The sequence below is a fragment of the Arctopsyche grandis genome, chromosome 1 (genome assembly GCF_051622035.1).
Source record: "Arctopsyche grandis isolate Sample6627 chromosome 1, ASM5162203v2, whole genome shotgun sequence".
Taxonomy (NCBI): Eukaryota; Metazoa; Arthropoda; class Insecta; order Trichoptera; family Hydropsychidae; genus Arctopsyche; species Arctopsyche grandis.
In genome coordinates this window covers 8,177,580-8,202,703 of record NC_135355.1, presented here as the reverse complement: position 1 = coordinate 8,202,703, position 25,124 = coordinate 8,177,580, and the positions used below count along the sequence as shown (strand labels likewise).

General features: G+C 35.5%; 1 protein-coding gene and 1 long non-coding RNA gene across 3 annotated transcripts; both read right to left on the bottom strand.

The window, feature by feature from the left end:
- Nucleotides 1-1,380: 1,380 nt before the first annotated feature.
- Nucleotides 1,381-3,616, bottom strand: LOC143923040 (uncharacterized). Of its 2 annotated transcripts, none has more exons than XR_013261690.1 (5): nucleotides 2,638-3,616; nucleotides 2,436-2,565; nucleotides 2,285-2,356; nucleotides 2,069-2,209; nucleotides 1,381-1,983 (listed from the first exon to the last, which is right to left on the bottom strand). It is a non-coding gene; the product is annotated as an uncharacterized LOC143923040 (long non-coding RNA). The 2 variants fall into 2 exon arrangements; XR_013261691.1 differs by having other exon boundaries at nucleotides 1,382-1,983; nucleotides 3,377-3,616.
- A 13,189-nt stretch (nucleotides 3,617-16,805) lies between these two features.
- Nucleotides 16,806-24,018, bottom strand: LOC143909236 (uncharacterized). Its single transcript, XM_077427143.1, has 7 exons — nucleotides 23,788-24,018; nucleotides 18,620-18,717; nucleotides 18,400-18,540; nucleotides 17,882-18,056; nucleotides 17,672-17,807; nucleotides 17,329-17,558; nucleotides 16,806-17,257 (listed from the first exon to the last, which is right to left on the bottom strand). Exons 1-7 carry the CDS (start codon nucleotides 23,855-23,857, stop codon nucleotides 17,127-17,129), a joined length of 981 nt encoding a protein of 326 aa, XP_077283269.1. The 5' UTR covers nucleotides 23,858-24,018; the 3' UTR covers nucleotides 16,806-17,126.
- Nucleotides 24,019-25,124: the final 1,106 nt, after the last annotated feature.

The following is a 25,124-nucleotide window of genomic DNA, read 5'->3' as shown; positions in this document are numbered from 1 at the left end:
GAACGTGGAGGGGCGAAGCCCTTATCGGCAACTGATCATGGAGGCGAAGCCCTAGACGGCAATTAACCATGGGAACGTGGAGGGGCGAAGCCCTTATCGGCAACTGATCATGGAGGCGAAGCCCTAGATGGCATTTAATCACGGGGGCGCGGAGGGGCGAAGCCCTAATAGGCATTTACTAAGGGGGGCGAATCCCTAGACGGCATTTAATCATGGGGGCGCGGAGGGGCGAAGCCCTAAAAGGCATTAACTAAGGGGGGCGAAGCCCTAGACGGCAATTTATCATGGGGACGCGGAGGGGCGAAGCCCTAAAAGGCATTAACTAGGGGGGGCGAAGCCCTAAATGGCAATTAATCTTGGGGGCGTGGAGGGGCGAAGCCCTAAAAGGCATTAACTAAGGGGGGCGAAGCCCTAGACGGCATTTAATCATGGGGGCGCGGTGAGGCGAAGCCCTAATAGGCATTAACTAAGGGGGGCGAAGCCCTAAAAGGCAACTGATCATGGGGGCGAAGCCTTAGACGGCATTTAATCATGGGGGCGCGGAGGGGCGAAGCCCTTATCGGCAACTGATCATGGGGGCGAAGCCCTAGACGGCATTTAATCATGGGGGCGCGGAGGGGCGAAGCCCTAATAGGCATTTACTAAGGGGGGCGAAGCCCTAGACGGCAATTAACCATGCGGACGTGGAGGGGCGAAGCCCTAAAAGGCATTAAGTAAGGGGGGCGAAGCCCTAGACGGCATTTAATCATGGGGGCGTGGAGGGGCGAAGCCCTAAAAGGCAACTGATCATGGGGGCGAAGCCCTAAACGGCAATTGCTCATGGGGGCGTGGAGGGGCGAAGCCCTAGAAGGCAAAGGCTCAGGGGGGCGCCGAGGGCGAAGCCCTAGAAGGCAAAAAAAAAAAATTTTTTTTTTTTGATTTTTAAAAAAAAAAATTTGATTTTTTTTTTTGTTTTTTTTTTTTTAATTTTTTTTTATAATTTTTTTTTTTTTAATTAAATGTTTACTATTAGCTTAGTCATGTTTAAGCGGTTTATATTATAAACACTGAGCGAAGTCGGGTAATACAGCTAGTACATATATAATTTCGAAAGAGACTTTGTATGTTTGTTTGGTTCGTAGAATCAGTGACGTCATCGAACAAATCAAAGTTTCTATGCTGACGATATTGATATTGTTGAATATTATTTTTTTTCGATTCAAATAAATTTAATAAAAAAACAAATTAATGTTTACTATTAGATCAGTCATTTTTTTAAAGCGGTTTATATTACAAACACTGAGCGAAGCCGGGTAAAACCACTAGAAAATAATAAAGGAAATAAATATTAAGTCGAAAATTTTTTAAATAACGAAGTTATTAATAAAATAGCGTATTATTATAGTTATGGATAATAATATTTATTTATTTCAGGCTTAAAAGCAAATCATACATTGAAAAATTAACATTAAATATTCACAGAGAAATGAAATATATTTTGAAAAGTTGTTGCACATTTATTTATTCAAATATTAATATATAATACCTATGTACATTAAAAATGCAAATATTACAAAAAGTATACTTGAATCAAAAGTCCAAGAATTGGTCTCCATTTTTATATACATTTGCACTTTATTTGTAGATATTGATTTTCCATTTTCACGTGTATGCCCGCCTGTAACGTATATGTTGTCATCGATGACAGAAGCACTATGATAATAAGCAGTCACCACCATGGAGCGATAATCTCCCAATCCCCAAACTTGCTGTTCCACCAAATCGAAGTCAATAACTGGCAACTACTTTTTCAATCGACCTGAAGATATGATTCCAATTTTATAACATTTCCACTGACGATAAAACGTCATTACTAAAACCACCAATGGCGTAGACATTGGTGAACGAGTCACCACGAATTGTCACTGCTGAGAAATTACTACGAGCTCGATTTAACGGCTTCAGTGAATGTTTTTGACCGTTTTTCAAGTCAATGTATACCACCTGAAAACAAAAAAAATCGTTACATACCTATTTCTCTAAGCAGATACTTCACAACATCGGAAAACGTTACCAAAGTCATTGATACCTTTAAATAATTCGCCCCGCCAATGATAACGATCCAATCTCCCACGATGACAGCCGCTTAATGTTTTTTATTAATTCCATTGTTTTTGGATAGACTCCAACTTTTCTTCAGTCCGTCATATATATCGAAGGTATTCTCCATCTGAAAACACATTATGCAATAAAGTAATTAATTTGCAATGCAATCAAAATATTATACTTGATAAACAAAACTCACATCTAAATCAAACCCCCCAACCAGTGAAAGAATTCGCTGAACACTATTAGGACGATCAAGTGCGCGGAGAAGCTGCAATTATGAAAAAGGATAATTTAAACTGACAAAACAATTTGGATTTTAAATATTTTAGGATTCGAATTTAAGATACTTTCGGCCTCGAACAGTAAAACCGGTGTCGCATTTCTTATTTTGTTTCATGGCATCATAAAAAAATCCCACCAGTTTTGCAGCAAAATCAGACTTCACCTTCACTACGAACATCTTGTTTCTGATTTTTCCTGAAAAACAAGATTGAAAATTAGACATCATAAACATGGTAGGAGTGTTAAGCATAATAAAGCTAGACTTACCAATTTGTAGCAACATCAGGCTACAGTTGTATCACGATGAGGATATCTCAACTCATTTGAATGATAAGAATGATAATTTTTTCATCCAAAGTGAGACCCCTCGTAGAAAAAAGGAAAAAATGGCACTGGCTGGGGGGTTTCAGATAGATGTGAGTTTTATATTACAAGTATAGTAATATGAATGCATTGTAAATTAATTACTTTATTGCATAATGTGATTTCAGATGGCAAATACCATCGATATATATATGACGGACTAAAGAAAAGTTGGACTCTATCGAAAAACATTGGACTTAATAAAAAACATTTAGCGACAGTCATTGTGGCAGATTGGATCGTTATCATTGGCAGGGCGAATTCTTTTAAGGAATCGATGACTTTGGTAACGTTTTCCGATGTTGTGAAGTACCTGCTTAGAGAAATCGGTATGTAACGATTTTTCTGTTTTCAGGTGGAATACATTGATTTGAAAAACGGTCAGAAACATCCATTGAAGCCGTTAAATCGAGCTCGTAGTAATTTTCTCAGCAGTGACAATTCGTCGTGACTCGTCCACGGATGTCTACGCCATTGGTGGTTTTAGTAATGACGTTTTATCGTCAGAGGAAAGGTTATAAAATTGAAATCATTTTTTTAGATCAATTGAAAACGTTGTTAACGTTTATTGATTTCGATTAGGTGGAACAGCAAGACTGGGGATTGGGAGAGCATCGCTCCATTGTGGGTGGGTGCTTATTACCATAGTGCTTCTTCTGTCATCGATGACAATATGTAGGTTAGGGGCGGGCATACACGTGAAAATGGAAAATCAATATCTACGAATGAAGTTCAGATGGAATTAAGTTCAGTGGAGACCAAAATTCTTGGTCTACAAATAAAAAAACGAAGTGGAAATAAATTGAGCTCAATTTCGATTTCACCACTTTTTTGCGGCCGTCACATTTTTGCGGCCGGTTGGTTTAACGAGCTAACTGAAACTGATATATGTAGATAGCGTCGAGTGCTACTATCCGATTGCAAACGCGTGGCCAGCAAACGCGTTCACCTGCACATGTACTCAGTTTCCGGTGTTTCCAAAATAAACTACTTATCATGGGTTCAAACTACTTATATTGTATTACTTCGGTTCGGTGATTACTGTTCACAAATTACTCGTCACAAAGTCACTAAAATCTCTATAACGGAACATCTGGCAGCCGAAAAGTCCATCATACTAACGATAACTATTGTTACGTACGCCGTGGATTGAGCGAATTGTACTTAGACCAACGGATATCTGTTATCGGTTAACTAAATGCATGCACTTACTTCCAAAGATTATATCTGGACTCTAAGTGCATTTAGGCTAAACAATGACCGTCATTAGTTAGTTCTCAGAATCGGTACGGAAAGACCCAATGTCTTGGAAATACTATGGAGGATGAACGTATGAGACGACTTGCATGTTAATGCACGTGTTTATTGTATGACAGCTGAAGACAGAGTGAGTAGCGGCTCTCCGAACCCAGCCGGGTTGGTCCCCACTCGCAGGAAGACAACCAAACTCGACCATGTCGTATAAGCGAGCCGCCACATCACTCCCCCCCCCAGCATCAGCGATACCAAAATTACAAAGAAACAAATTTTACAAAAGAAAAAAATTATTAAGTGGGGAGAAAAAAAATTGTTGACGTGGGTCATCCGCTTTGTACATAGGTGTACCGCCCTGAATGGTCGGTAGATTCGAGGGCGGTGACGTCGCGAGCAGGACGGTGGGTGGTCCGATGGTCGCGCCGATGCGATGCGATGCTGCGGCGGCGCCGCTCTTCCGAGGCTGATGTCGGTTGGTGGGGCGGCGGGGGGCGGCAGGGGCATCGATGTGGTTGATGATACTCCGAGCTGGACTGTGAGTCGTTGTGGCTCGTGGAGGTGTTGTAGCGCTACCGCCCGTCTCGGCGTGACGACGCTCGTGGGGACGGACGGGGCCTTGATGATGATGATGATGATGGTGCTGAGGTGGTGTATGTCTTGTGGTGCTGGATGACCGTTCTATGTGTAGTGGATCGCGCATGACTCCACATCCAGCTGTCAAGATCGTCGTCTCATTCGCTCCCCCATTTTTTTAAGCACCTGTCATCGACGTTGTGGCTGGACGTCGGTAGGTAGGTAGCCGTGTCTGCTCGTTTATTGTCACCCGCGGGCCGCCGCGTGCTATGTTGATGGCGATGGGGGCGCGGCGGGTAGCTTTCCCGCCTGGCTCGGCGAGGCAGGGATGAGCGGCATGTTGAAATTGATCGAGGCTGCGTGGCTCGATGTCGGGGGTCACCAGTATGGAGGATGAACGAATGAGACGACTGGCATGTTAATGCACGTGTTTATTGTATGACAGCTGAAGACAGAGTGAGTAGCGGCTCTCCGAACCCAGCCGGGTTGGTCCCCACTCGCAGGAAGACAACCAAACTCGACCATGTCGTATAAGCGAGCCGCCACATCACATATCCGAATACGTGACTATACAACAGGTAAACAGATTAGGCGTCCTGAGAGATCTACCCTTTATAAGGCGGTACGTAGGCGATATAATTCATTCTGGACTGAGCGGTGACAGTGCGTGTAACTCCTGAATCATCAATAAATGCTGTGAAACGACTGTTGGCCTTTTACTTGGATCCTCCACCCACCCTTACGTAACACTGGTCGTCAGAAGTGGGATCCAAGATGGGCCGTGGAACAAAGTCACCAGCGAAGGAAGAAAAGCTACAGCGAAGCCATCCTCGGGAGCTGTAGGAGAGAGTTCGAGCCATGGAGACACGAAACAAAAAAATGCAGTTTTCACTGCAACACACAGAATCGGTCATCACATATTCGGTTGTCGAATTGCAGTTATCACTGCAACTCGACTTTGACATTATCGGCGGTGGCTGCCAAGAATCCATTGGGATGACGGAAGGGGGTTTCGAAGCATTCGTACAGACGCTGCCGGGAGAGGACAACTGGAGACACTGTCGACGAGGGGCAGGATCCGGCAGAGGCAGAGTGATCCAAAGGTCGACCGGGACGAGTGCAGTTTACCGGTCCACTTACGCCGCAAGTACCAAGAATTAGCGGCTGTTGGGGACGACGATCTACGGGAAAGCATCGTCGTCAGAAGAGGAGCGCAGATCAGGAATGCGGAGGAGCAAGAATTCATCGGGATGACGGAAGGAGGTTACGAAACGGGAGGTTTCATACAAGTGCTGCCGGGAGAGGACAACTTGAGGCGTTGTCAAGGGCAACATCGGAGAGCAGCATCCGGCAATTGCAGAGTCATCCAAAGGGCGACCGGGACGAGGGCAGTTCGCCAATTCGCCGCAAGTAGCAAGAATTAGCGGCTGTAGGTGACGACGATCCACGGGAAAGCATCGTCGTCAGAAGAGGAGCGGAGATCGACTACAACTGAGAGATGTCGATTACAAGCCACTATTCCCTTCAACTGTTTATTGACGGCAGATGTCAACAAACTGGAAAAAAAATCTAATTGGAAACTAGTTAACCACCTGTTATGTCACAGGTGTCGTCTCGCAAAGAGTCGGAAAGTAAACGGATTGAAATGGAATTCAATCGGAACCATGCAACGGCAGAGAGGCACATTTATCAGATTGGATAAATGTTGGTTGGTCAGTCGGCGGAGTCAATCAAGTCACTTTTGGGAGGATAGAGGCACCGCTTCAGAGGGAATGGCATCGGAAGCACGTTCTGGGTGGAACATTGGTCTGCAGCAGGATGCTGGGCCACATGACAGGAAGACGGGGCCACCGCAACAAATTTGGACGTTGGGGAAACGAGCGACTTGGATCAACCACGTGAGGGCATTTGAAACCGAAGAAACGCCAGATCGCGACTTCAACGAGAGAGAGCGGAACAATTGATATACGTCAACATCGAAAAAAATCTAGTTGGAAACTAGTGGAAACACGAGTACCTGAAAAAATACATGGACAGTTGCAGCAGTGTATAGATCATCTCGCAGATGTTACGGGAAAATACATCAGAAAGAAATGGATTTCAGTTGGGTCAATGGAACGGAAAAGAAGCACATTCAACAGAGTGGCAGACTGTTGGGTGCACATTTACCAAGGTCAATGGAACGGAAAAGAAACACAACCAGCAGAGTGGCAGACTGAGGTGTGCACATTTTCCAGGGTCAAGGGAACGGAAAAGAAGCACCACCAACAGATTGGCAGACTGAGGGGTGCACATTTTCCAGGGTCAACCGTCACTTTTGTGAGGATGGTGGCGATTCTTGTGGGACATGGCTTTGGAGCACGTTCTGGGTTGAACGTTGGTCTGCAGCAGGATGCTGGGCCACATGACAGAGGAACACTGGGCCACCGTAGCAAATTTGGACGATGGTGACACGAGAGCAATGGACCAAGTCACTTTTGTGAGGATGGGAGCGATTCTTGTGGGACATGGCTTTGGAGCACGTTCTGGGTTGAACGTTGGTCTGCAGCAGGATGCTGGACCACATGACAGGAATACGGGGCTGCCATAGCAAATTTGGACTTTGGTGATACGAGCAACATGGACCAAACACGTGAGAAATTTTGGACCGAAGAGCTAACAAATAATGATTTCCAAATGTAAAACATCGGATGACTAATTTTAGGGGATTAGAAATATAACTGTAATTGTTTCCATTGTAAAGGTGTCGTAAATTGAAGGGTAACGAAAGTTTAATGTAATTGTTTCCATTGTAAAGGTGACGTAAATTGAAGTGAACGAAAGTTTACTGTAATTGTTTCCATTGTAAAGGTGACGTAAAGTGAAGTGTAATGAAAGTTTTATGTAATTGTTTCCATTGTAAAGGTGACGTAAATTGAAGTGTAATGAAAGTTTAATGCAATTGTTTCCATTGTAAAGGTGACGTAAATTGAAGTGTAACGAAAGTTTAATGTAATTGTTTCCAATGTCAAGGTGACGTAAATTGAAGTGTAACGAAAGTTTAATGTAATTGTTTCCATTGTAAACAATGACCGTTATTAGTTTGTTCTCAGAATCGGTACGGGAAGACCCAATGTCTTGGAAATACATATCCGAATACGTGACTATACAACAGGTAAACAGATTAGGCGTCCTGAGAGATCTACCCTTTATAAGGCGGTACGTAGGCGATATAATTCATTCTGGACTGAGCGGTGACAGTGCGTGTAACTCCTGAATCATCAATAAATGCTGTGAAACGACTGTTGGCCTTTTACTTGGATCCTCCACCCACCCCTACGCAACACTATCATAGTAACGAGAACTTGAGTGCCAAATATTGTGTATTCGCGATTTTCATGACAAAAATTGTCTTTGTGACCACCCCAATGTGACGAATAGTCCAATTACCATTACTTCATTTTAATTCAGTGCCGGTTTTAGGGGGGGGGGCTGAGTCGGGCGCCGTACGATGCGCCGAAGGTCCTAAATATTTTTAGATTAGAATGCCATCAAATTCTATTCATTGGATGAATGCGCATTCCCTTTTGAATTATAATTATATTATTCTTATCAATAAAATTAGTTTCGCATTTCAACGACGCTGCAAAATCTTCTGTAACATCGCAAACTTTTTTCAGTATTATTCAAAGATTGTTTACACTACTTTCAGCTTCAATATATCGCTGGAAGATTCTAACTGATCACGTGTAATTAATTATATTCCTTAAATAATTTCTTATTATCTGACACACGGTGGGAAGCGAAAATAGCAATTACACTGAGCAACAAAAAAAATTACCAGAGCGGAGACTAACCAATCTTTACTAAGTTTCACCCACTGAATTCGAATATGATAATGATTTTTGTTGGTTGGTGATGGTTTACGAGATACGAGCGTTTAAAAAAATGCGCGGTTTTTACACTTTTTTGGCTTTTGCAGTCTTTAACTCAAAATCTAGTATTGTTGTGCTCAAAGTTAGTATTGTAATCAATAGTCAGATGTTTTTCTATTGTTTGTTATATTTTTGTTTGTTTGTTATTTTTTATTGTTTTAAAAAACTTATAATTAATTGTCTAGTGAATTTTAAAAGTCAAAAATATATTTCTTTTTACGGATTTTTTCTCCGTGCTATTTTGCGTTTATTTCACCACGTTTATAAGGATTGGTTTTCTATCCCAATATTTTTTTTTATCTAAACGTACTAACTCGAGTGGTTTTTGCGTAAGAAAGACTTTCGTTCAGTTCCCGTATGCGTATAACAGAAGCGTTTGTGCAAGCGAGACGGCAAACGAGAGTCCCACCACACTAAATTCGTTAGACAATTAATATAATTAATTAAAATTCGCTAGACAATTAATTATAAGTTTTTTAAAACAATAAAACATAACTAACAATAGAAAAAACATCTGACTATTGATTGCAATACTAACTTTGAGCACAACAATACTAGATTTTGAGTTAAAGACCGCAAAAGCCAAAAAAGTGTAAAAACCGCGCATTTTTTTAAACGCTCATATCTCGTAAACGATCACCAACCAACAAAAATAATTATCATATTCGAATTCAATAGGTCAAACTTAGTAAAGATTGGTTAGTCTCCTCTCTGGTAACTGATGAATCTGAAAACGTGATTTTTTGTTGCTCAGTGTTATCAAAGCAGTTCGTTATCAATTTTTTAATGTTCATGATGCTTTAATTAATTTATCTGAAACTGAAATAAAGGATCTAGGCAGTGGTCTCACCCCAATTTTGGAACAACGGGTTTCCAATTTTTTTTTGCAATTTATATGTACATATATATGTATGTATGTATATATGAAAAACAAATTGGAGCCTTTGGCTTTCTTTGAACAGAACGACACAATAAAGTTTGAATTTTATTAAGAAGGATAATTCCGAGGGTGGACTGCAGACCATAAGTTATTCTATATCTATGCTTCTACACATTTAACCGTCAACAGTTAATTTTGCTTGTGCATAACGGAAAAAAAAGTATTTTCTCTTTATCTGCTACGTAATCGAATGGGGAAGCACTGCGTAAAAGACGATTTCATCCAGTGGCGGCTCGTGGATAAGATATCTGGGGGTGCTGCGGTTGATTAAAAATAAAAATAAATGTTTATTTGGATTATATTTTACTATTAACATCAAAATTATCACAATTAAACATTATATGTATTTTATTTCATTTAAAAATTGATTGTTCTCTCTTTTTTCCTTGAAAAAAGGTCTATCACCTTTTCGTTAAATTTTTCACTGTTCATAATCATTTGTTTTTCAATTGACAGCATAGACAAAGCCGTTAATTTTTCTTGAACCATTGTGTTTCTTATATACATATGTATGTCTTTATTCTATTTATTGATGAAAAACACTGTTCTGGCTCAGAGTTAGTTGAAGTTGTAAGCAGAATTTGAATAAGTTTTGTTATTTCCACACGAACTTTGGATAAATTGATTGCATAAATAAGTTTTAAAAATATTAATAAATCATTAATACTATGCATTTCTTTCCTTGAGTAAAACACTTCTAATTCAGTTTGAAGTTTTTCTTTATCTAGCATTGGATATGATTCAACGGTTAGTAGTAGATCTTCCATTGGCATTTTCTTACAGTACTTTTCAAAATTTTCTTTATTAAATAATTTCACAGCTTTTCATTCATTAGAAAAAGCATATTTTGCTTTTATATCCTTAATAATAACATCGCACATATTTTTGGATTCTATAATATGTGCGATAATATATGCATATAATATATGCATCACATATTTTTGGTTTCTATTCGCTATAAGAATCTTGTATTTGTATAATGACATTAGTAAAACTTTTTAAATTTTCTTTAATTGAAAATGCATCGATATTACTACATTGCATCTGGTTATAAATAATTTCCACATGCGGCATTAACTTGTGAAAAAGTTCTGACTAAAATAAAAAATTGTATTCAGTAAATTGGAAGAATCTGTTATTGTTTCATCAGTATTTTCGGAAGAATATTTAAGTTCTTGAAAACATTGGCTCAGCTTCTCTTGATTTTGATACCATCTTAAATACTTAAAGTGACGTGTGGAAGGAAGTGTAGAAACGTAGAAAGTGTAAGAGGTGTAGAAGGAAAGGCAAAAGGTTCAGAAGAAATGACGAAAAGTGAGGAGCGTGCGAGCGCGCGGCGCGGCGCGCACACGAACGCAACAAGAAATGTGTATAGCACTGTTGGGAGTGCAGTACGGACCAAGCTTCTAGCTGCCCCCGCGCCCCTCCTTCGCCCACTCGGCATATTCCATCGAAAACCATACTGCACAAAATCATAAACGATGCCTCACTTTCTGATATTATTACCACGATGTATGATCATTATTGGGTGTATCGGTGTGCGGGCGAGCTTAATACACGCTTAAATAATATTGATATTTTCATATAATATTCATACATTTATGTACATAGATAATACTATTAAATTTTACTCAAATTCCTTGGGGGTGCTGCAGTACCGCAGTGCGTATGGACGAGCCGACACTGATTTCGTTCCTATTAAATGTTCAATTATTATTTCACGTATATCCCGAGACATACTATTCTTGTTTTCAGATAAGAAATTATGTAATGTTTCAAATACTTCAATTTGATCATTTTCGATACATAGATTCCAAAATCTATTTTTTTTATCATACTTTCAATTTTATCTCCAACATTAAAGATCATTATCGAGTTGTTCTCAAGTGTCAAATTCAAGTTATTTATTTATTGGAGTGCTGACTCGGTAAATTTAAAAATGCACTCCAAAATCCATGCCGGATCTGAGGAAAACGTATCGATTGCCAGATTTTCGATCATCAACTCTACATATTGACGTCGACGATGACTATGTTTATGATGATAATGTTTATTATTATATAAAAAAAATCTATTTTTATGATTGCAAATAAGGCTTCCAATCCCGGGATCCCGGTGTTTTCTGGTACCGTGAATCCCGGTGCTAAAACTAGTCTGAATACCGGAATTACGGTGCTGACAAAATTTCTGTATTGTGTCGCAGATTTTGACTGATTGAATCTCAGAATCGATCACTGATCACGTTTTCACGTGTGTCTGTGTTAGTGTCTGTATGTGTCTGTACGTCAGTGTATTTTGGGAATTTTTTGAACACCGTTCGTCCTATCGAACTGAAACTTAGTATAGGTTACTGAAATTATTATCGATACGACGTAATTTTTTTTCAAATTTTCAAGTTGACCGGAAATGGTACCTCCCATTATAGGTGTTCTCTTTTTTATTAGCCTCTTTTCAGCTTGCTTTTGATTTTTTCGTTTGACAATATTTAGGTTCTTATCCACACTCTCTTGTTTAGATGAATAATTACTAGACGGTACCAACTATTTGTAAAAAACTAATCAATGAATCAAAGTGATGTTTTTTACTTTATTTGATTACATTAAATTACTTTTATTAAATCTTAGAAATTTATGGATGCGAACCGAAAATTTAAAGAATGTAGCCAAACTCTCAAAACCAGTACGCCAATATGAGGAGTATTTTTTGCGTGAAACATCGGGAGAGTTTGCAAAATGCAATTGAACGGTTTCGAAATATAAAAATATGCAATTGAACATTTTTTTCCTTTTTTTGTTATTCACTTGATTTCCCGGTGCTAGCACCGAGATCCCGGGATTGGAAATTCCTAGCACCGCAATCCCGGTGCTGAAGTAATCTTTCGGGATTGGAAGCACTAATTGCAAATCATTCATTCCTGCATGCCGCCATCACTGATTTTTTTTCGCGTACCACCAACCATCAACCGCGTTTTTTTTCACGTACCACAGGTTGGGAACCGCTGATGTAAGTGATTGGTTGTGTGACAATGAATTAAAGATAAATGATGTGGTTGAATAGTAAAAATTTATTTAATGAAGTTAGGATTGATGATACAAATATTGAAATAGTTGATAATATAAAATATCTGAGAATTCATATAGACTCGAGACTGAATTTTAAGGTACACGCTGAATATATAATTAAAAAAAATGGCTAGAAAAGTTGGTGTTTTATGTAGGTTAAGAAATATTATAAGTAGAAAAAGTAAAGTTTGTCTATAATTCAATTGTCTTGCCGCACGTGGTTTATTGTGCCACTGTTCTTAGCATGTTTAATGGCCAAGATTTAGGAAAAATACAAAATAAAGCTATGAGATTCAATATTCAATACAGATCTATGAGAGGTATTTTTAACGGTTCAATGATTACATCCCAAATACGAAAATCGCTAGCGTGGATTTCCTTTTGCACGAAAATTCGTCGCACAGGAAAATTTCCGTACAGAAAACTGCCCAAATATTGCTAAACAAATGCTTTTTTTACGAGATTTATTTTTAATTATATAAGGCTAAATCTAGGTTGACGTTTTTAGGAAAATTAACCAAATACATTCCATTCAACTTTTTTCTCATTTACTGGTAAACCGGTAATGGAATAAATTATTTACCGTTTACCGGTAAATGAAAATTTACGATAGATTTCAATCCCTAATTGTCCGTCTTAGGGATTATTAATTGTAAAAATACTAGATATTGGAAATATTGATGGGAGAAAATACACTTTTGCTAGTTTAATCGCAAGATAAGAGCAAATGTGTATTTTGTGATTGCGCCTTATCTTCATGTCGACGTCTTATCAGGCTGTGAATACATATGACCCAATAAAATATCGTTGTATAGACTTATGTACAATATGTACATATTTAAAAAAAAATAATTAATATCAAAATATCTACTACATTCAGTATATGAGCCGTTGTATGTATTTGAAGGTGAAGAAACACTTTTCTACATTTCGAAAAACATTGTTTTGCAAAATATTTCCCGAAATGACGTAACAATATTCAAAAATACTGGTGCTCTGTAATACATTTATTCTGCTTTTACGATATTCAGTACATATCGAATTATAAGAAGTGATAAAAATTTTTGAATTAATAGAAACAGAAATAGTGTTTATGGAACTGAAAATTGAGCTTCCGCCATTTTCAAATATAACAGCTCATATTTTTTATTTTTACATATATACCAGGAAGGCCTTACAGGAAAATCCCAATGCGCCTTCCTGGCCAATTACAAATACAAATGCAGCATTTTTTTATTATAAGTCGTTGAATTGCGAGACACTGAAAAAACTCGCAAATTAACGAGACATCTATGAATTGTACATAAATTTTTATTGTACATCCATCAAATTTCAAATAGTGGTGACATAGTAGGTAGGAAGGATTTTTAGCCATTTTTTTTTCCGGGAACCGTTTCAACAATGAAATCAGAGAAAATTGGCAAACTCTGATAGGAAACGATCAACCTGGAGTCACAAATCCAGGTCTGACCAACAGCATACTCTGAAAAATTCATTTTCATTCAGGGATAGAACCCGGCACCTTCTTGACGGTAAGCAGAAGCTTAACGTCCGAGCTATGCTGCTGGCTATATATATATCGACCAAAAATAAAATATTGCCAATTTGTATTATTTTTAAAAATAAAAGAAGATACAGTGGAGAAAAAAGTATTTATTACTCAGGATTTGGTATAAATAAAGTTCAACTTCAACATCCAAACATACATTCTGGGGATATTTTTCAGTTTCAGTGTGGTAACCAGTAGTTCATGCACGGAATCTTGTAAGTCACCCACATACAAAAACTAAATAAAATAATATACATAGATATATTGCAGTCATATGGATTTCCTGGTAGAATATGCATAAACGTCAATTTATTTAAACAAATACATACATATTATCAGCTTATAATGCGATGATCATGCAAAAAATGCCCATTTTATGTGCAATATCTTAGAAATTCCCCCTCCCCCCAACCAATTCATTAATTTTTATATCTGTATTCGAACTGCAAACCTTTCATCGATTTTCATCATTTGTATTTAAAGAAAAACCCACCCACTAGCAAATATAACACCAAAAATCTAGATGAAATTTAAAAAAAATCTTGGCAACACATCAAAGGAATTATAAAACCTTTTAAAAAACATTTTTTATCTATTAAAAAATCTAATTGTTTTTCTTTATATAACCTTACCCTATTTATGCTTTTATACATAAAAAAATCTACCGGCAGCTGATAGAATATATATATATATATATATATATATATATATATATATATATATATATATATATATATATATATATATATATATATATATAAAATACTTAATCAGATCTATTGCGTTTATGACAGTCAGTTTAAACTTCGAGACAAATTGTATTGCAACTGATATTCAGATTTTCAACATTGTATATCAGGTAAATTCACGAATAAACATGCACGTTCCACATTCGATCAAACAACAACTTATCAGTTCAAAATCATCACATATTCACAGCAATAGGACTCATGAAAGTCAACAGCGATGCATTACTATAACTTTAATACATACATTCGATTTTCTGTGGAAAATATACATTTTAACCTTATCATTACCTCGATAAATTTCCAGTGAAGCAATAATCTACGATTTATCCTAATGACTCCAATATAATACAGAGTATTTTCCATCTCGTTTTAGTCTTTACAAATTTATTTTAAGCTTAAAAATCACTTCGACACACATCAAAAACCTTTTACAGAATCGAAAATCTTAACATCAAAAACAAACAAATACAATTACATTTATTAGGCAAGTTGATATTGAATACAAATTCATTACAACATTAAAATTGCTTGCAGTCCATATTGAAATAACGCAAAATTAAATAAAACAAAACATTAACTAATAACTATTAAAAATGAGATTCAAATTTACTCAATGCATTATTTTAGAATATATACAAAAATTTGAAAATTAAAACATTAGATGCGAGCAAAATTCATTTACAAAACCTGGAGACAAATTTTAACAACGAAAAATGCCTCCGACGAAATATGACGTGTCATAATAAAACAAATATAAAAAATTGATTGTCAAATCTTGTAAATTAGTAAAACGTAAGTGATAGTCGAGTAAAAGTATTGCTGGAATGATATTTTCCCATCCGATCAATCGACTTCGTAAGAAGCGCTAAAATATTTCTCGTTCGTACGATCAAATTTAAATTAGAAATTTTTAGTATGTACATACATTAATTAATTTGCCCGTTTAGTTAAAATAAACGCATTCGGCGTGTGTCGCACAATTAAGAATACGTATCATTTTTTTTTTTATACAATGCCCTAAATAAACAAAATATATTTAATAATCTACATTTAAATTGTATCACAATTGATTAAAATAAAATTTAACAAAACGGCACGAAGAAGAAATAATAAATATATATATATATATATATATATATATATATATATATATATATATATATATATATATATATATATATATATGTACAATACGTAAATTGATTTTAAGTGCATCAAGACTAGTTTCAATTTGCAACTCTCTCTTCACCCTACTTATCAGATTTGGAGTCATGCATTAACTAACTTATGATAATGGATACAATTTAATTTTAAAGCAGCAATGCACTTATCACAATGTATAATAAATAAACAAATGATAACACGAAGCACAGTTTACTAGAAAAAAGGTCACAGTCTTGATAATCTTGAGATCTTTACTCAAATAGATTTCTATACTCACCGCACCAAGCAATACAGAAACAAGTCGACAGATTACACAAACGGGAAGTGCACTAGTGCATATTGTGGAAGTTAAAAGTAAACACGGCAAGCTTCATCGTGATAGCATTTAAATATGATAAGAAAAAGTCGTGCGTGCGCTTTCTGTAAAACATTCCAACAGTAAAACTAATCATAAATTACAAAAAAATGTCGGCTTTATATACATACACATATCAACAGTATTGTATTTTTAATGAAGTTAAACAATAATAATTGAAAAATGAAATACATTTCAGTCTAAATTAATTCTCTACAAACACAAAATATGTATTTCAATATGTAATACTCCATTAAATAAGAATTAGAAAATACTGTTGTATAAATTATAAATTTATAATTAAGCCATTATTTTATACATACATATACAGATATAAAGCTTGCATAGCAAGAGGATACCATGCAAATATTAGATAAAGGAATTTCAAGCGTAAAAAGTGGTTTACAACTATAATTTTTGTAAAGAGAATAAATTATATATAATTTAAGATGCTATACAAGATGTGAGGGTTCACACATTAAAATTACAAAAAAAAAAAAAACAATTACATATCTTAAAAACAAAATATATATAATGTAGATATTATTTGTTAAATCAACATAAAATAAATAATTTAAAATGTCATAAAATATATCACGTGAATATAAAAAAAAATTAAACCAATAATAACATCAAAATCTAAATCAAAACAAAATTTTCAATATGCTATTGAGAGTACATATATGTATAATGCATAATTTACTTACAAAATCTCTACCTTGAGATTTAAGTACCGTAAAAACTAGCTATTTATGAAAATAAAAACACTAGGCACTGGAATCCCAAAAAAAATTATGTTTATAACATAATTAAACGACTAATTTTAACTTGAGTTACAATTTGGTAAAATTGGTATAATGAGATTCAGCATCTGGTCTTCCGTTCTCTTGCTTATGGAAAGGTAATTTATAAATAGAACGCAAAGGAACATGTAATAATTCCACCAATTCAGCATAGTTCGGTTCTAAAAACAATAAAAAAAAATTCACAAAACCATCAAACCTAATCAATATTCAGTAATAACAACGTGTATACCATTATCGGGCGTGATGAGGCCCCATCTAATTAAGAAATCGATAACCACCGGGGCACTAGTCGTTTTGAAACTCGGTGAAAACAACATGTCCAAAGACTCACTGATGGTCAACAATTCAAAACTTTGTACTTCACCATCCGAATTGTCAGGAATAAAGTCTATTGGAAGTTCCATGTCATATATAAATTCAGTATTAGGGAAAAGTCCTCTCTCACTTTCAAAATAAAAACTAAAATTACAACATCAAAACATGGTACTTACAACGAAATAACTACTAACAACATCATATATATGTAAATATATATATATATATATATAAATATATATAATGATAACACATACCTAACACATCCTACGGGCTTCATAGTACTAGCGAGATTAGGGGGAACGGAGGCTTCTTCGGCCGCTTCTTTTACAGCCGTTTCTAGAATTCCAAAACCAACCGATAAACCACCGCCGACCATATTATCCCATTTACCTGAAATCGATCAATTTTATTAATAAAGTTGCACAAAAATAATCCATCAACTGGAATAGGACAAATAAATATACCGGGCCAAGTCTGTTTAGTGTTGCTTCTTTGTTGGAACCAGATGCACAGTCCTTTAGTGGGATGTTTCACATACCCGTTAATTGTGACACCATATTTTTGAATACCAAATAAACATGTTGCACTCCGTTCCATCTCAAAAAGATCCGGGTAACCAGGCGCACTAACAGCATAACACTGAATTTTTTTTTAATAAATCCATTATTCAAATTATACTTCTGTTTATTCTACAAACTCAAGTTACATGGTTTTATAAGGTTTCATTTTTGTTTCCTCGATCATCAGTAAACATTCGCTTTATAATACAATGACTGAATGTTGACTCCCACTAATAGTTTGAATTTTAATAGAATGTTGTATTGCCATCAGAAATACGTACATGTGTGTGCTAAATTTCAAGAATATCATCACAATAGTCAAAAAATAATCAAAAAATTTGACCCAGACGAACAAAAATGTCAACCTAAATAAAACCGTACAATATTTACTGTGAAAAAAAAAACAAATCAAGATTTAACACCTCATCTCTCCAGCCACGGAGAGGGGAAAGACAATCTTCTAGTTTTAATTTCTGCAATACGTCTGCAACTTTAATAGTTCTCTCTCTGTAATCTCTAAATGCCGGGTTCAATTCAACACACTTTCCAGACACGTGAAAAACCTATAACAGAAAAAAAAACACATTGCGATTATAATTCCTGCGGTTTTGTATTCAACCTTGAATTTAAAACGATACTTACCTCTGGGTAACGTGAGAGGTGTTTGAGGAAATCGGACCGCACCAATCCAACCTGGTGACCTTCCACGATGAAAGGCTTGCATTCCCCGCGGTGTAGTCCTGAAACCGAAATAGCAAAGTAATTAATTTACATTGACAAATTTTTGATTAATATCAAAACGTATATATTCGGCAGTAGCCCTGGCACTTTACCAATCATATATAAGCGAAGACGTGCTGGAGAGAATGTTTATAAATAAGAGTTAAGTAACAACATTAAATATTTTCGGACTCTACCGCTGGATGTTTACATGTTAATGCAATGTACTGATACTATCTCGAAATATTTTTTTACGGAAAGAATTATTGGCATCGTTTAACTAAAACGTGTCGGGTGACGTGCCAGTAAAATAATCAAACTTAATACTGTAAAAATAGAACTAGAAGCCAATACGTTGACAACTAAATCAGATTATTGTAAAATATCTACAGGTAAATATTTATTGATTTTCGTTAATATGGCCGATATTAATTTTCATTGAATACCATCGATTCGTGTACTTATCAATGCTAAGAAAATTAATACAAATATTTTAGAATCTAAGATAGATATCGCATTTCATATATTGTATTGATAAAACAAACCGATCTTATCATTACAGCAAGTAAGATATTTATGTATATTGTAAATATTGATGGTTTAATATTATCAGTTATATTTAAATTTTTAAGGAATTGCTCTATAACTGTAAGAGGAAGCAGATTTTCATTAACCATTTGAATGCTGACCAACGCCGATTGGCGTTTTGCCAACAAGTCCATGGCTCTGAAAAACGCCGATAGGCGTTGTATAAATGTCGATAGGCAGAGCAAGTATAAAGTAAACAATAATACTACCCCTAAGCCTTTCCTGGTAGCATTGAATGTGGGTTGTGTAATCCGTGTAAATGTTTATAAGAATTCGTATACACCGGAATTTCTTTATTTATAACCATAGCAGAATTTCCCGATGGATATCCCTAACCGCTGAGTATTTTAGATTGTGGCTTGCCATTTACATAGTGAGCATTACATTTTAACAACAATGAAGAAGGTGGAATTAGTTTTGGAAAAATACATTCATTAATAGACTTCTTTTGTATATTTTATATTGTTGCAAGATATATTATGAGAGTCTAAACACACCTTTATCCTCGGCAGTAGTCATCTAGACAGTAGTTTGGATTAGCTTCAATTTTTTATACCTGCTTTCTATTGGATTTCTAAATAATTCTAATTGAAAATGTTAGCGAAATTTTCAGCGTAGCGGGCTTTCAACAGAAAAGACGTCAGCACTCAAAGGGTTAACATTAATATTTATTTATGACATATATGTACTTTTACATCAAAACTTGGTAGAAATATTCAAAATAAGTATTATAATGATAGTAAAAAGATACATTTTTTTTAATTTATGTATAAAATATATGTACAAAAATACTAAAATGATATTTAGTATATGTACATATATGTTGAAAGATAAAATAATAAGATATTCCAATAAGAATTGAGCTGATTCAGATGAATATTTCAATAAGTTTCAAACTGAATACACACTCGGAGAAGATTTTTTGAGTATACAATTTGATGTTACCTATACGATACATTTTTTTAGATTAATACATACATCGAATTTAAAAAACTAGTATATAATTTTAAGACATTGTCTCTTGAAAATAATGAAAATCCACCCATTTGTTTGTATGTAATATTTATCTGGATAACAGGAAGTGTGTTGAGGTGTCACTGAAGATAGTTTTAGCAGAAGAGGATAAATATAAAAAAAAAACAAACAGAAGTGAGAATACAGATTAAATTCACATAGTGAGTGGCAGAATTGTAAATAGGGTTTTTGAGCTCTTTTTCCTATTATGCTGTACATTAACATTAGAATAATATAATACTATAATTACTAACAAAAATAAAATAAAATTGTAAAATAGAAAATGATCAATAGATCGTAGCTATTAAAATAGATATAAGATACATTGTGAACATAATATAATAGCCACTCACATAGTGAGTGGCTATTCGTTCGGAATTTAAATGAGGATGCATCTGGGTGTGGAATCTACAAATATATCATATATTATCAGTTATATATCATATATATCATATATATCAGTTATATCAGGCGAACTGATATATATAAATATATCATATATATCAGTTCGCCGTCGTTCGTTGTCGATCGATAACGCATTCGCACCGTTATTAGCTCTTCCATAAATAATATTTAATTAAAGTACCTAAACGGTCTTAAAAAAAAAAATAAATAAATAAAAAAATCTGTCAACAAAGTTTGTTCCTGTTGTGCTATTTTTAATTCGTACTTATAAAATATACTCAATATACTCATAATAATTACAAAAAATATAAATTCAAGTTTCAAGTGGGTAGTCCATACATTCTCGTTCGCAGAGTGAATTTCATAGATTGTCAACCTTTAGTTCAATTCAATTTGGCAATCATGCAGTGTTGTGCATCTTGTGAAACGCAATTTTCTAATGGTGTTCAATGTGCTAATTGTAAGAGGCATTACGATTTTAATTGTGCCAAAATTACTGAAGGCGGCTACAATAGATTGGGAGCTACTAAAAGGGCTACATGGAAGTGTCCACGATGCCGTAATCCACAAAGTCCTCAGTCTTTGACTGAGTCACCTTCGCCCTCATTGGGTACACTACTTAAGGAGATCCTTGATATCAAACGTAACATATCATGCCTGCCGTCGCTTGCAGAGGACATAAAAACGATAAAAACTGATATTAGCGACCTCAAAGCAACATGTGAATTTAACAGTTCAAAGATTATTGAGGCCGAAAGTAGGATAAGTGCAGTAGAGGATAAAGTGAAAGACATCGAGTCACTTCAGAATATTGTTCATGTATTACAAAATAAAATCGCAAGCATTGAACAGAGATTAAGGCTCAACAATGTTGAAATAAAAGGAATCCCTTGTAAAAATAATGAAAACGTCTTTAATATTTTTGACTCGATCTCCAAAACTGTAAATTGTAATATTCCAAAATCAGAAATTAATTATATCACAAGAGTTCCCACCCGCACTTCGGATAAACTACTTGTAGTGAGCTTCATCAATAGATATATTAAAGAAGACTTTGTTGCGACTACCCGTAAACACAAGAATCTCACAGTTAATGATATAGGTGTTGGTGTTGATAATGCCAAAATCTACATAAATGATCAATTAACCATTGCCAATAAACAACTTTTGACCAAAACAAAATCCTATGCTAAAGATAAGGGGTTTCAATACGTCTGGGTAAGAAATTCAAACATACTTTTAAGAAAAAACTCCACTTCAAAGATTCTACACATAAAGACTTTGGACGACCTAAAAAAGATTATATAAATATTTTTTCAATGAATAAGCAATCTATTCTAATTTTTTATTTATATTTTTCTTACCTTCTCTTTTATGTGATAATTATATTTACCGATCCTGTTATTCTCTTCTCTATATTTTATATCTACATTTCTTACTTTATTTTTTTACTGTATTTTCCACCATATTTTTTACTATATTTTCACTTTTATTAATAATAATTATTTTAATATAAATATTATTATCAAAGAATATACACTAACTAATTCCATATTTTATTTTACTAATACTTATTTCAATTCAATTGCTATCATCAATAATTGTTGTTTGATAATTGATTCTATATCTTCATTTATAATTACATATACTTGTACATGCAATTACATTTTTTACTGTAATTTCTTCCATACTTTTTGCTCTATTTAAAACTATAGTTTCACTTCTATTATTGATTATTGTCTCAATATTAATATTATTGTTAAAGAATATAAACTGGTTAATTCCATATTTCACTTTGTTAATATATGTTCAGATTCATTTACTACCATCAATGATTATTATTTGAACAATAGTTCTATATCTTTGTTTATAATGCTATAATTGATGCATGTTCATTTGTATACATATGTCTATGCTTACCTACGCATGTAGGCTTATACGTCTATCTTTACGCACTCTATCAATTCTGCCCATATATTATGGTTTTTGTTTTCATTATTAATTATTGGTTCTTTCTTATATTTCTAAACGCACTTTATTTTCAATTCTATCGTCAATTGTCATCTAAATCATTGTTTATTATTATATTATGAACAAATACTTGCCAAAAAACTATATAATTCGCTTTATTAATTTTATTTTAACTCAATTGGTATCACGAGTGATGGTTTGCTCGGTAATTCCGTATCGCTTCTATGGATGCAAGTATGTATGTGTATATTTATATTCATATACACATAACTGCTGATATTTATGCTTCTGGATATCTACACGTCTATCACTACGTACTCATCAATTGCCAATTCTATTTACGTTTTACAATTTATCTTATTTTTATTACATTGCTATATTTTATTCTGTGTACTTTTCATGTTCCTTATTTCCATGTGCTTTATTTTCCTACTCTTTTCTTATTTTAAATGTTTGAGCTTTTCTTTTTTTTACCTATATGTGAAAATTATTAATGGTTTACTTAACATAATTATATTTTTTTTACTATCAATCTATGTAACTTAATAAACTGTAAATTTTCCAAATAAATAAATAAATTATATATGAGTCACGCTAAGACTTAATCGGTTCGTTTTTGTGCCAATTATTTTCTTTTCTTTTTAATTAATAAGTAGACGAAGCTGTCAGAAGCCAAATCGACAAGTCCACCTTTCACTAATTGGCAATTCTGGCACCTGAACACATGTTCATAATCTATCCATCTATTTACACATGTCACAAACCATACCTTGATATACATGATTCGTTCCGTTGATCGGAAGCGAATTGGCCAATACACCTAAGTCAATTTGCGCAACGTCTCATAACAAAAACCCAGCGACAACACATGATGGCGATTCATAATACGAGAGCAACGTGTAAAATATGTAAATAAATAAACCGGAAGTGACAAGTATCGATTGCACACGATATGTCGGGGATGTCGAAGGGGGAGTGACGAGTGACGACTTAAGACTTGGCCCAAGTGCGGGGGCGGGGGGAGATCGGGGAGGGTGTGGCGCAGCGCCCCTTCTAGGGCTCCGGTGAGGGCTGGTCGGGTCGGGTCGGGTCGAGTCGGGGCGGGGACGTACCGTGGAGATAGAAGCAGTTGAACTGGCGCGCGAGACGCAACAGCCGCGACACATCCATCGCCTCAGCCATGCCGCGGCGCACTGTCGATCCTTCGCTGTCTGCTGTCTGCTGTCTGCTGTCTGCTGTCTGCTGTCTGCTGTCTGCTGTCCGCGACTGCCGAGGAATCGAAACCTCGCTCGCACCGCAGCGCCGGCCCTTCCTCACTCCGCACTCCGCACTCCGTACCCACACCCCGCACCCCGCACCCCACACCCCACACCCCACACCCCACACTCCACACTTAAACGCCACCCACTTCTCCACTCGACTGCACCACCGACACAACACCGTCCTCTGCGACCTTGTCTTTCTCTCCTTCAACTCGTCCTCCTTTTAATCTTTCCCCTTTAATTTCACTCACGATACGATGCCCTTTTTGTTTACTAGTATTTTTAGCACGAAACTGAAATTAACTAACCACTGTCAAAGATTCCGTAAACAATAGGGGGCTATCAGACAAGTCAGCGCAGACTTCGTTTATAATCGGTTGACCGTCACCGCACCCAATGTTAAAAAATTGAAAATGTTCGTTTACCATGCATACATATGAAAAACGTTTAGTATATATATATATATATATATATATATACAGTGGCGGACTGGCCATACAAGCGAACATGCCCGATGGCATGTGGGCCCCACTATCTGTTAGAAAATATGGGCCCTCAGTAAAATTAAATAACTTTTTAACTATTTCACGTGTGTAAAAATGTATAGGATATTGCAACTTTGGGACCTAAAGTTTGGGTATTTCAACAAAACAAATTTCTTACGATATACACAAATAACTAATACCTGCTTTAACAGCCCAAGGATCGGTTAACTTTTTTTATTAGATTTGAAATGTAAGTTTCAACATTTGCGTGGGCCCTTTTGCCGGGCCTATTCCAACGTCAAGATTATGTATATACCAATACCTATGTAACAACTAACTACTGAAATAAAAATGGGAATAAACAAATTTTCGTGAATAATATAAACTGAATTGCTTAAAACAATTTTGATAGGACGATTCATCATCAACCAGCGATTTAGATTAACTTCATACTTTCAAAATAACATTTGATTATACTTCGATGATATAGTAAGATTTAAATACACAATTTTAAACAGTTTCCGAATATAAAATCTATTCCTTATCTAGACACACCCATGTAAATAGAAATATAGGATAGGGGCCCCCTCCCCAAAATCCCGATTTTCGATTAACATTAATTGAAAATATTATGCATTTTTTTCAGGGACGTAATTTGGGGGGGGGCATAGGGGGGCACTCGCCTAAATTAAGGAATAGTGT